Raw genomic sequence first — 12,567 nt, forward strand, 5'->3', positions numbered from 1 at the left:
AAAAACCCCCCCCCCCCCCCCCGAAGTTATCAAAATATTAATCCTTTAAATATATCTATATATTTTCCTCTGATTTTGTGTTTCATTAAGAATATATTCAGGGTAAGCCTAAGTTTTTCATATTGCAAGCTTGCCGTGGAGATAGTTCTGACCCAGGTAGCGTACCTCAGGTAAATAACTGCAATGCTAATTCAAACTTAATTAAAATAATGATGATGATTATAATAATGATAATGATAATTAAAATAATCGCAGTCGGCCTTTAATTCTTAAGAATCAGGCCTTGATAGATATTTGATACTTAAAGCCTTAACACAAATCATTAATCGATCTGAGCTGAAAACTTCAGAATGGCGTATATTGAAATCAATGCCATGATCTCTTCTTTTTATTAATCTCAAGATTAATTTGATTTTAAGTTTGTATCTAGAAAAGAGTGTAAAATTCAGCCAATCAGAGTGGCGTATTAGAAACCGGGAAATTGAAATTTTCCGCACCATTTAATAAAGAAGTGAGATTAAGTTTTCCTACAACCGTTCTGTTCCTTTAAACCTCGGAGAATTAATCCCCATCCGTTCCTTACGAAATATCCAGAGACCTCTATAGTTTTTTTCTAAAGTTTGTTATGGGAGTTCCATGTCAGGTTTCCTTTCAGAGCTGGGAACTTTAGAATAGTGGATATCGGGATTAATGCTTGATCCACTCTTTTTCTTAATCTCCAGATTAAATATTGCTTGTTGTCCTCATGAATTTAATCTCCAGATTAATTAACAGATCGGGATTAAGGATATCACATTCTAAAGTTTCCAGCTCAGATCTATCTATTATTAATCGGTTATAGCCCAATTGATTTCAGAGAACGGTTGCTGTAAATCGAGTAGAGACTGATGCTATACCAATCAGTCCACAGCAGAAGGATCCATCTATTGAGGATATTCTTATAGGTAAAAAAACCAGGGACCAAATTTAATAAATTGGAGAGGTCGCTGAACTACCTACCTTGAATCACCGATTCAAAGCCTTAGTTTGGTCCCTAAGTCTTTAACTTTGAATGTATGATTTAAATTTGAACCGGCAGTAGATTAAATCGGTTCTAAGAGTGCTTATCAAAGTTGGTCATACGTTATGTAAAATGTAAATATGAAATAATAGTTATTAAAGTAGGTGGTCGTTTTGATCCAAAATATTTTTTACGTCTCTGTTTTTTTGGAGAAAAAATGGATTCTTTAGGCAAAGCTAAAGTAATATTTTCTTACATCGAAAGATTTTATTAATAATAATAATAATAATTGTAGCCTTTTCTACTCTACCTGGCTACGTGGCTAACCGGGATATATACCGAGGAACCTGGTTTATTGAGAGTCTTGTTCAGATTTTCATGGATAGGGCTTTTACTGCAGATATCAGGTACAAGAGGAGCAAGCAGGGGTGTGTAGTTTCTCCCCCCCCTTTAAAAAGCTTCCCCCCCCCATTTTCAAAAATAATGGAAAAATGACCTTATGGAGTCCAATTTTTCTCTTTTTCCTAGTCAACAAAAATAATTATGAAAAACTGTACAGTGCACACCCCTATGATGCTCATAAAAATAGACGAACGGAAATTAATAATGAAATTTAAAAATAGGGATATGTTGGACCTAGTCGCTAGAAGGTTAAGATGTTATGAGAGTGAGATTGGAACAAAACAATCATTTGAGTACAGAGGAAAATATTTCTATTAGAATGATCAAACTTTGTTTTTGGTTAATTTTCCAATACTAGGCTTCCATTTTCGATTTTAACTTAAAATTGTTGCTCTATCTGCGGAATTTTCTCTTCTTAAATTTTCAAACAATTAAAAAAGAAATTCGGGGATTAATCGATTATTTTGTAGACTATCGATATTTTTAAGGCAAATTTTTTAAATTATGACTATCCATAAACCTTCCCTGGGGTCATGTGAGGTCCCACAAAACAGTGTGGCCGTGTTTTGATGTTTATCGGATACAACAAACAAAAAAACAAACCATCTAATAGAAAAGCAAAGTAAAAATATAGATGAAATGGTTATAGTAATTGAAACTGAATAAAATTATGGAAAATGGAAATATTTGTTCAGTTTACCATTTTACAAAAAAGCTTTACTTTAACCCTGGAGTTCAAGAGGCTTGACGAGGCTTGACGAAGGCTTGACGAAGGCTTGACGAAGGCTTGACGAAGGCTTGATTAAGGCTTGATGAAGGCTTGAAGGAGGGATGATGGGAGTTTGATTGTGGCGTTTGGAGTCTTTTAGAGGCTTCATGTAGGCGGCACGGAATTTATAACACAGCTAAAGATATCTTAGAAAAATTGATTAAACTTATATTTATTTTATTTCAATGGGCAATTAATTTGTATGACCTGATTTCCTTAGTTTTATTCAGTTTATTCTCCGATCTTTTATCTGTATTATGAAAGACGAGCATCTACTATACCACATTCTCATTGGATTTACTACGTAACCGAACCAGCAATAACTCTTAATATTCATACCCATTTCGTGTAGTAATATATGATTATTTCACAAAATGGATGCGAATAAAAAGAATTATTCAATGTAAATTGATAGATAGATAATTCATTCAATTCTGGAAACTAAACCTATTGTTAATTTATTATCAAAATTATGACACTAAAAAATTCCTTATTTAAAAAAAATTAACCAAAAACATTTTTCTTTAAGCCTAAATCATATTGATCAACAGTATAAAGGAAATATATGAAACATGTTTTGCCGCCCCCTCCCCTCCCCCCATGAGTCCCCTTTCTACGCCCCTGATGAAGAAAAAAATAAGCATTTTCCTGTCCCTTATTGATTAACAGAATACAGGTGCAATACAGGTGCAAAGTTAGCACTATTTATCTCAATATTATTACACAATTTATTCCAAATTACTGGAGATCAGTGAGGTCCTTTCAGGTTAATGTAAGTTAATTAACAATTTAATTCTGGGAATTTATTCAAATCCTCCAAGAATGTGGTATAATATTACTAAGTGTTGGAAGTAAGTGTAATAATCAAAAATATTGTGAAAATATTGAAAGAAAACCCGTGGAATATAACAATAATTTTGATCATTACACTTTCTTCCTACGAATAATATACTTTTTACAAAAACAAACATCTATAAAATACACTGTAGGCGAGCTTTATTTATATTTTATGATCTCAATATTGAATACTAAAAATGATGAAAACTTAGTTGTGAAGTAGCTTTTCTATATTTACAAACATTTTCTACTCGAAGAATCAAACTTTCCAGATAAATTGAGCAATGTGCATTACGCATATTAAAATATACAAAGTATGTTTTTTATATAAAATTTGATTTACTATTTTCTACCGTAATACTCGATACTAATATTTATTTTTATATTCCATACTTATACTTGTATTAAAAACTGTGATTTACGAAAAAAGTTATTGATTGATTGATAGACTAGTAAAACATATTTATATATAATATATATATTTCAGAGAACATGTGTCCTCTCTATCCGTTACATATACTTGGTAATTTAATCATCATTTATTTCCTTTGTGATTTTTTTTCCAAATCTTGAAAAATTATTAAAATTTGTTTTCGACTGTTGATTTAACACCTGACTATTTGTTTGATATTTTTTTATTTTGAAGTTTTGTATTGCTGTATGCTCATTCCTCTGTTCCTTGCTGTAGTTCAAGGAGCTGAAAACTTGGCTTCATGGAACCTTAACTTCTCCGTTCCTAGGTAGGTTTATTCAATGCGGATCCTGTAATGGATCCGGGTCCCCTCAAATCCGGATACAGGTCAGGAACACATCTTAAAGATTTACTGAAATTTAAAACTTACAAAAAAAAATTTTGTTTATTTTTCTGCTAAAGTTTGATGAAAAATGGCCATGGCGGGTTTTCCTTTAAGATTCAAGATTTCCTATAATCATAATTTTTGGAATTTTAACGAATTTTACGATCAAATCTTTTAAAAAAAATAATAAAATACTATATATATAAACAGTCTTGGTAATGGGGAAAACAAACTACGAGAGGAAACCAGTCAAACCTTTGATGTTCTCTGCTTCGACTGCCCTCAACTTGAGGTAATATATGTATTATGTATATTGTATATTGTGTAACATTTTCAAACAAAGTGCTTTAGAATATTTTTTCCCGGAGTAGTTGGAATAAACCTTTTTAATAAACACAGATATGGTGTCCAACGAAACATGACAGTTGGCGAATAGTTGAACATCTTCTTCCATATATTGTATTAAATATTCAAGAATTTTTCAGTTTATTTCGTTAAAAACATCTTTTCCTTAAATCTATTTTATTAATTTTATTATAATATGATTGCCATATATTATTTTTTTAAATTCTCTTTAGTATCAAGCAACTAAACTAATTATGGAAGAAGATATAACTATTTACCAACTGTCATGTTTCGTGGGACACTCTGTATCTCTTTAACAAACGTCATTATGGTATCAAACTATTTAGTCAATTAAATTTTATATGTTATAAAATAGTGAAAATATTTTATTGAACAAAATTGTCCCTTTTTCTTTGAGCAATTCTCCAAGGTGCTTAAATGCATTTTCGATTGGACTATTGGGAGAACTACAGGAGAGTTCCGGACGAACCGGGTTTTGGACTACCAAAGGTGGTCTGGGGATTCCACGATATTTTTTAAATAAATAGATAAATTTAACTATCTTAGGATGAGAAATATATGTTGGAGTTAAAGAATCAAGATCCTGGGATAGGAATACTCAGCTATCCGAAAACAGGAGTACAGCAGGTTCTTATAGTGTTTTTATTACATTCTAATGAAAGTTTTTTTTTGTATTTTTTACAACTGGAAAACAAAGAGTAGATCTCGTCCATTAGATTTACAAATTCTTTTTAAACTAAAAACAAAATCAATTTGATTCCTAATTTATTTTAAATGAAACCTTTTCCAATATTTTCATATTTTCTTTTTAAGATCTAAATATTTATTTACGTATCGAGGATATATTACAACTTAGTCTATATGGGTTTAACAGAAAAAACTATTTTACGATAATATCGTTTACATACATTAATTAAGAAGTAATCTATTAGGTTCCGGATACATTTTTTATCATTATTTTCTTATCAGACTTGATGTTACATTTAACATCGAGTATTGACGAATCAGCAGTTCAAGCGATAAAACAACTACATTTTATTCGATAGGATAGCATATTTGTATACAATGTGCCTTAGCAATACGATAGACACGGTGTGTGTTATCAATTATTAGAAAATGCTATAATTAACTTAGTTCATGCTTTCGCGAAAACATGCCACGGAGACGAGCTCTCTTTTTTCTATTAGAGAAGATTGATGTTGGCTTCATAATGAAGAACATTGACCGTTCTTCATTAGTATTGAGGCAACATAATAAAGGATTAAAGAAAGGAAAAAAATAATTATGAAGATGCGACCGATAACTTTTCACATAAACATGTACGGGAGCGCGTTTTCTTTTTTATGTTAAAGAAAAATATGTTAGCTTTATAACGAGAAACATTGACTGTTACTCGTTGATATTTTGGCTACATGTTATAGGATAAAAGAGGGACAATATAAAATCGAGGAACATTGATGGTTCCTCGTTAATATCGAGGCTGCATCATGTTCATCATATCTTGTGGAGTCATGGTTCCTCGGCCGTTTCTTTGCTGCGGTGGGATATGTCTCAATTATCCGCAGGTTCAAGAGGCGTTCCAGTTCAGTTCATACTGAATTAGTAAAAGAAAGCATTGGTTCTTACATTGAACTCAATGAAATCAGATTTTAAATCATATAAACTTTATTTAGTGTTGGATTATAAAAAAATATTTATAAAAACGCATTTGTAGGGTAAGTTTGGATTGGATAAATAAGAATTTTTGTGAGGAAAATATGGACTTAATATTGCGGAATTTATTTTTTTATTTTCTAGAAGTAGAGAAATTCAATTCGATTTAATTGGGTTAAACCTTTGCAGTCCAATGTGGTCCATGTTCACGACCTTCGCCCTCTGTATAAAATAAAAATAAAATTCAGTAACATAGACGAAATTCTGCCAGGCTCAGCCGGATCCCATGGAAATATATTTTTACCGTTATATTTTCGCACAAAAGTTCCGCTCCGAGATCAGTCCGTCAGTCCGCTAGCGTTCCGGTTTCGATTTATGCTAAATAATGTAAAAAATACTAATTAATAACATTTTCCAGGACGGAAAAGTTTTAATGACAGATCGATAATCCATAAGGAAGTACAGTCTTAATAGTTTCGAACAGCAGAGGGCTTGCAAAAATATGGAATTAAAGTATTGTGATCAATCAATTGTATCAATCATTCAATCATTCAGACAGTAGCGATTTAAATCATTAGCGAAAAACGATTTATACTGAAATATTGTCCTAATAAATGGAAAGTTAAGAATTTTTCACATTCAGTACAGTCAAATATACTTTGAGAGTGAGCTTGATTCAGACTTGAAACTTCAATCTAAGCTAAATAGGATTTGAATGTGGGGGATTTTCATTTTAAACAATGCAGACCGTTTTGAAGTAATAAACCTCTGTAATCTTACAAAACAAGTTCATATTTTCGATTCACCACCAAGTGTACCGTTGCAAATCACTTTTTGTTATCTCTGCATGGAGGGTTACTTGAAATTACGCTTACTGTCCCTTTACAACTCTAATTCTAGACGGGTCAACCTTAAACTCTAGATACCTGATTTGTCCCAGAAATGGACAACTTTTCCCGATTTTAAAGAGTTATATCTCAATGTGGTTTCCAGTAAAAAGCTGATTCGTCCAAAAAAGTTTTATCTTTGTGCTCCCACTTTACGAACGGGTACATTTTACAACCAATTCACCCTGAAGATTTAGTTTCTTAACGGAATGCTTAAAATGCTCAACCTTTACACGCAGCTTAGTCTACAAAAAGTGCTCTATTAGGTTTTGCACATTTTCATAGAGAGTATAAAGTTTTTTCTTTTCTTTTCTCATTCTTTCTGAAAAAGCGTTCAGAAATTAATAATTTTAAGAAAAGCCAAAAATTTAACAAATATTGATTAAATATTTTTTGATAAAACTCGTGGTTCTATTTTTAAAGTATTCATAGTTTTGGATATTAAGTAATCTTAAGATTTAACATTTGAGTTTTAAGATTTTTGTAAGAATGAATATTCATTTATGTGGTTTTGAAGATTTTGAATAAATAACTGTTTTAACATTTACGAAAAACAAGATTAGTATAAATGCAGGTTGAATCTTGTTTCTTAATCTTAATCTTAGGTCTTGAATCGAGTATAGGGTTTATCGAATCGTCTCCAACCTACACTGCAGTAGAATTTACACTCAATTCGGTGGATATCGAGTTCAGTCGCTTAAGCTAATCGTTTATCCACAAAAGTTTCGCTCTCTGAATAGTAAATACTGATGCCAAATCTGATACAGGATGAGTCTGGCTATCTTCAGCTGGATATTACTGGATATCCGGAGGATTTCAACATCAGTTTCAATGTGACCGGCACCTTCCTCGGGTTTAGCAAGATCTCTGCTAAAGTTGTTACTGCCAAAGACAAAACAGTTCAGGTATTAATTTATTTAAAAGATGTTTTTAAAGGGGTGAGGGGTGTATATTTTCTCAAAAAACTTTTTTTACTCCCTTTTGAAAATATGCAAAATGAATGAGGGGAGGCATATGTTTAATATGCACGAAGTTTATAAAAATATTTTCCAGGAGGTTGGAACCCCTGAGGATCTACGGCTTACTGTAACTAGAAGTATAGCAAAAAAGACCGCGAGCAAAATCTTTGGTTACTCCGTGGCTGTTCTCATCTCGTTCGCATACATCAATATGGGCTGCGCACTTGATCTAGACGTTATGAAGAGCGTTCTTAAAAGACCAATCGGTAAGATTTTGAAATACAATCTGAAATCTTTTCTTCATAAAAATGTAAACTCAACCGATTCCGAAATATTTGTCAATTCATTGGTAACAGACATAAACTTTAGAGTAAAAAATTTTTATTTCTTATTATTGTCTGTTTACTTACTGCTGTTAATTAGAATTCGTAGGACACTAGAAAGCGAAGTGACGACATTTTCTTATCAGGACCTGGGATTGGGTTTGTGACTCAATTCATGTTCATGCCACTGTGTGCTTTTGCGCTGACCTATGTTTTCCCTAGTCATATGCCTGAAATGAGACTCGGTCTCTTTGTTACAGGTACTAAAATAATTTGTTGCAGGACAGGGTTTGGAAGGGGGGGAGGGTGTGGACTGCGGGGGATATATATTTATGCACATGTGTTGACTATACGAGCTTAATTAAATAAGAAATATTGTTCCCAGTTATTAAATAATTATTATTTATTTACCGGTTTAACCATTACCTGTAATTGGGTAAAAGGATGGGTGGCATATTTATCAGAACTATTTTTAAACTGTAGGATGTCTTGAGCCGATTTATTGGAAGATTACCAAAAGTAACCCAGGGCAGCGGGTACAGCTGACGGTTGTTAAATTGTTACGTTTGTGACACTAGAATTTCTTTTTTACTAAACTGGTTGTCTTTACTTATCACACTGTTTCTTACTTGGAGGGTATGTATGTAAACTTGACCTTCCATTTATAGAGTGGTATGTTCTAATTACATCGGTACCCTTATTATTTTGACTATTCAAAAATGAATTAGAGATCGTTATTTAAAATTTTATTAAAAATTGTGGGTTCTCTACTCAAGTGACTTGCGTATAATACATTACTTATAAACTACTTTATCTTCTACATTATTTATTGCATCTACAATGTCCCTATCAGTGATTCAAGACTTCAAGTAAAACAAGTAAATAAATGTTTCAAGTGTACCGTAGCGAATAGGACATCTTTAGATTGGTGACGTGAAATTACGCGTACAGTCCCTTTAAATAATAGTTTTTATGTCCAGGTTGCAGTCCTGGAGGGGGTGCATCCAATATCTGGACAGTTATGTTCGGAGGAAACCTAGGTATTATTGATATTTAACTTTGTCAAGAGGTTTTAGGTTTTAGGTTTAGGAATCTGAGAGTGTACAGAAGGGTGGATGTCAGACCGCCATAGTCTTTTCTCCCACCCCTGAATTTACACTTAGCTCTTAATTTGGTTAATTCATTGGAACTTAAACGGAAGGGAACTCAAGTCTGAAATCTCAGATTGAAGGATTGGCAGTGATTATTATTATGATTAATGCAGATCTGTGAAAACACCTTTTTTCATTTTTAAATAAATTATACTTAAAAATAATTGTTAAAGATGGAATACAAAATTCTGTGCTTCAAGTCTTGGTTCAGATTTTTAAAATCTTTAAGAAGTATTTTAAAAAATTTATAAATTAGATTTGTCTGTGACAATGACGGCTGTTTCCACCTTCTCTGCTTTCTTCATGATGCCTATCTGGATGTTTGCGCTTGGTAATATGACTATTTTAATAAAAATATTATAATGAGTATTTTATATAAATATAAAAATTAAACAATTGCATGTCAACTTTGAAAATTTTCCCCAAATTAAACAGGGAAAATAGGAGTGTGGGGGGGTATTTTATTCCAGAAAATATAAACCCTTGAAGGTTTAGTTTTAACTTGATTTTATCCCAGGCGAGGTTATCATCGAAGACACGGATATTGTTGTACCGTACAGCAAGATTTTAACCTACGGTATTATGCTGATTGTACCACTAACCATAGGAATAGCAATCAAGAGGTAATTAGTAAACCTATTTTATCTTACTGAATTTTTTAAAGGATAAATCGAAATCTTGTTTTTAATAGTTCAAGATTATAACAATTTAACTGATTCTTTTTTGAACCAGCAAAAATTATGTTAAAAATTAGAAGCAACTTTCATTTTGTAATTTGCTTATCTATGAAAAACCAATTTTTTTAGCAAAACATTTCTATCATAATTTATAAGTTGCGTTTAGAACTGCTGGATACTGTCCAATGCCCATTGGGGTTTTCTCCATATTTTAACGACTATTATCAAAGGCCAGATTTGTTGACGGATGTGGAATTTCAATATTTTTGAATTCAGTGTTTCAAGACAGATTTGTTTAAACCCATAACGGTTATTTTGACGTAATTTTTTTTAATTGCTTTCTTAAGTTTATTATTAATCTAAGGGGGAAAATCAACTATCAATTAAAAACAATCGTAAAAATGATTAATTTTGAAATTATTTGTAAATACAATGTCAGGTTTTTGCCACGTGTCTCTGCCTTCATGGTGAAGATAATGAAACCAATGGCTCTGTTCCTTATCGTTTTCATTCTAGGTAAATTTTATATAATACAGGGTTATCCTACAAAGGATGAGACTGCAAGGACGATGTAAACTTAAAACCTGACGATTCCAAGTTGAAATTAAGTTTTCTGTCATGAATGTATTCTTCCAGTGGAATGACTTATCAAATGAAATAACAAAAAAAAAAGTTTACAACCTAGCCATAGGATACATACACTACAATACAAGAAAACGAACAGTATGGAATCTGTGCAGTTGTCTCTGTAGTCTCGTCCTTTATGCGTAACCCTAAAAAAAATATCAAAACCGTCTCCAAAGTCTTTCCCTAAATGTACGTGTCTTTTACTCGTCTTTTTAAAAAACTTGGCTTTTGATGTCCAATTTTTAATTCTTAAATCTTTTATAAATATAAACCCATATATTTTTCATTCAATCTTAATAGTAGGTTTTCAAATATTTTAGTTTGCGGTATTTGGTCCCAGTTCTTCATGATCCAGTTGATCAGCTGGAGGATTGCTTTGGTTGGGTTTGGTTTACCCTGGCTTGGCTTCGGTTTCGGTTGTCTCTTCTCAAAGCTCTGCAGGATCGTGAATATAACTTATCCAAGAAATGAACCATTAGTTTCTTTCACTGGTTAATTTTCTAATCGGACAGATTAGATTTTTGTATGAAGGACATGTATTTTTAACCATTATTTTAAATATTTGCAAATGTAGAAGGGAGAGAAAAGACATAATCGCCATTGCTGTCGAAACTGGAATTCAAAACACAGGTAAAAATTTATTTTTAGCCAAAAAGGTGGCTTTAAAGAAAAGCATGAAATATTTTAACTTGATATATGGCTAATTGAACCACTCTGTGCACACTTGTAGAGAGAAGTAGTTTAACTATCCGTACCTAGTACAACTACTCCCCGCTTCATTAATGAAGCCGACTTTTTATTTTATCTCTTGTTTTTACTGAATCTTTTAATCTTGTTTTGTCAAAAGAAGTTGGTGAATTTCAAATGACCAAACATATCTTTCGTTTATTAATGAAAAAATCTGTAAAAGATAATATTAAAATTTTTGTTTTGATTGATTAATTGATTGAATAAAGGAATGGCAATCTTTATGCTGTGGTTTACCCTGGACCATCCGGCTGGAGATCTTGCTGCTGTAGTTCCTGTAGCAGTTGCAACCCTTACTCCCTTCCCACTTCTAGCTGCTCTTCTTTACTACAAGTAAGTTGCGTAGCTTTTAGCAGCTGCTCTTTTTTTACTTCAAGTAGGTTACTTAACTTCTAGCAGATCTTCTTTACCACAAGCATGCTACTTTACACTAAACTCTTCTACACTACAAGTAGGTTACTTTACTTCTAGCTACTCTTTTTTACTACAAGTAAGTTGCTAGCTGGCTGTTCTTTTTTAATACAAGTAGGCTATAAACTTTACTTCTAGCTACTCTTCTTTGAAAGTAGGTTAATAAACTTCTATTTACTCTTCTTTTCCACAAGTAAGTTGCAAACTAGCTGCTCCTCTTTAATACAAGTAAGCTACTGTACTTCTATATACTCCTCTTTAATACAAGTAGGTTACTTTACTTCTGGCTGCTCTTCTTTACTACAAGTAAGTTACTTACTAGCTGCTCTTCTTCACTACAAGTAGGTTACTTTACTGCTCTTTTTTACTATTGGTACTATGTAGGTTACTTTAATTCTAGCTGCTCTTCTTTACTACAAGTTTGCTACTGAAACACCTAAATAAGATTTTATTGACAGGTTGCGCTCCATGTACTGCCCTTTGCTCAGAGAAGTTGAACTAGAGGAGATGAATAAGGACGGGTTTGAAACTACTCAGAGTCTCATGGGAGAGAAGGGATTGGAACCAAGCATCATCAAGAGTAAAGAAGATTCAAATCAGAATATTAAAGCATAACTTCAAGACGGCTTCAGACGTTTTAGTCATTTTAACATAAAGGGGATGGTGGAGTTGGCACATTTGATGTAGGGGGGGGGGCCCTGCCTTCATTTTTGGTTCAAATCTTCCAATTTTTTGGGTGCACGCCTAACTAGGGTTCGAAATTCCTATAATAAAATAAAATTGAACTATAATGACCTCTAATGACCTCTAATGACCTCTAATGACCTCCACAAATAGAAAATATTTCAACTATGGCTTAATGCATATCAAACGAAAGCTGGGAACCCAGGAAATCCAGTAGCAGCAACAAATCCAGTGTTTGACCTTCTAATGACCTCTTACGACCTCTAATGACCTAAAT

At 32.5% G+C, this 12,567-nt stretch overlaps 2 protein-coding genes across 7 annotated transcripts in view; both read left to right on the top strand.

Moving 5' to 3' along the window:
- LOC111696634 (caspase-1) overlaps positions 1-2,360 on the top strand; it is a 7,227-nt gene extending 4,867 nt beyond the window's left edge. For both annotated transcript variants that reach the window (XM_023466308.1, XM_023466307.1), the window contains 5 exons: positions 102-170; positions 857-944; positions 1,296-1,407; positions 1,624-1,703; positions 2,098-2,360. In XM_023466308.1, coding sequence (XP_023322076.1) covers positions 102-170; positions 857-944; positions 1,296-1,407; positions 1,624-1,703; positions 2,098-2,150 — 402 coding nt within the window. In that variant the 3' untranslated portion in view covers positions 2,151-2,360. The remainder of the gene's footprint in view (positions 1-101; positions 171-856; positions 945-1,295; positions 1,408-1,623; positions 1,704-2,097) is intronic.
- A 741-nt stretch (positions 2,361-3,101) lies between these two features.
- The window catches only part of LOC111696632 (ileal sodium/bile acid cotransporter), a 10,362-nt gene continuing 896 nt past the window's right edge, over positions 3,102-12,567 (top strand). For 2 of the 5 annotated variants that reach the window (XM_023466303.1, XM_023466304.1), the window contains exons 1-15: positions 3,102-3,531; positions 3,655-3,748; positions 4,016-4,097; positions 4,718-4,798; positions 7,479-7,616; positions 7,765-7,936; positions 8,140-8,253; positions 8,974-9,033; positions 9,401-9,475; positions 9,662-9,767; positions 10,261-10,337; positions 10,769-10,889; positions 11,023-11,078; positions 11,405-11,528; positions 12,065-12,269. In XM_023466303.1, coding sequence (XP_023322071.1) covers positions 3,501-3,531; positions 3,655-3,748; positions 4,016-4,097; positions 4,718-4,798; positions 7,479-7,616; positions 7,765-7,936; positions 8,140-8,253; positions 8,974-9,033; positions 9,401-9,475; positions 9,662-9,767; positions 10,261-10,337; positions 10,769-10,889; positions 11,023-11,078; positions 11,405-11,528; positions 12,065-12,221 — 1,488 coding nt within the window. In that variant the 5' untranslated portion in view covers positions 3,102-3,500 and the 3' untranslated portion in view covers positions 12,222-12,269. Of the gene's footprint in view, positions 3,532-3,654; positions 3,749-4,015; positions 4,098-4,717; positions 4,799-7,478; positions 7,617-7,764; positions 7,937-8,139; positions 8,254-8,973; positions 9,034-9,400; positions 9,476-9,661; positions 9,768-10,260; positions 10,338-10,768; positions 10,890-11,022; positions 11,079-11,404; positions 11,529-12,064; positions 12,290-12,567 lie in introns of all 5 variants that reach the window. The other 3 variants (XR_002764121.1, XM_023466302.1, XM_023466305.1) reach the window with 3 other exon arrangements.

This window comes from Eurytemora carolleeae, unplaced genomic scaffold, assembly GCF_000591075.1.
Source record: "Eurytemora carolleeae unplaced genomic scaffold, Eaff_2.0 scaffold99, whole genome shotgun sequence".
Taxonomy (NCBI): Eukaryota; Metazoa; Arthropoda; class Copepoda; order Calanoida; family Temoridae; genus Eurytemora; species Eurytemora carolleeae.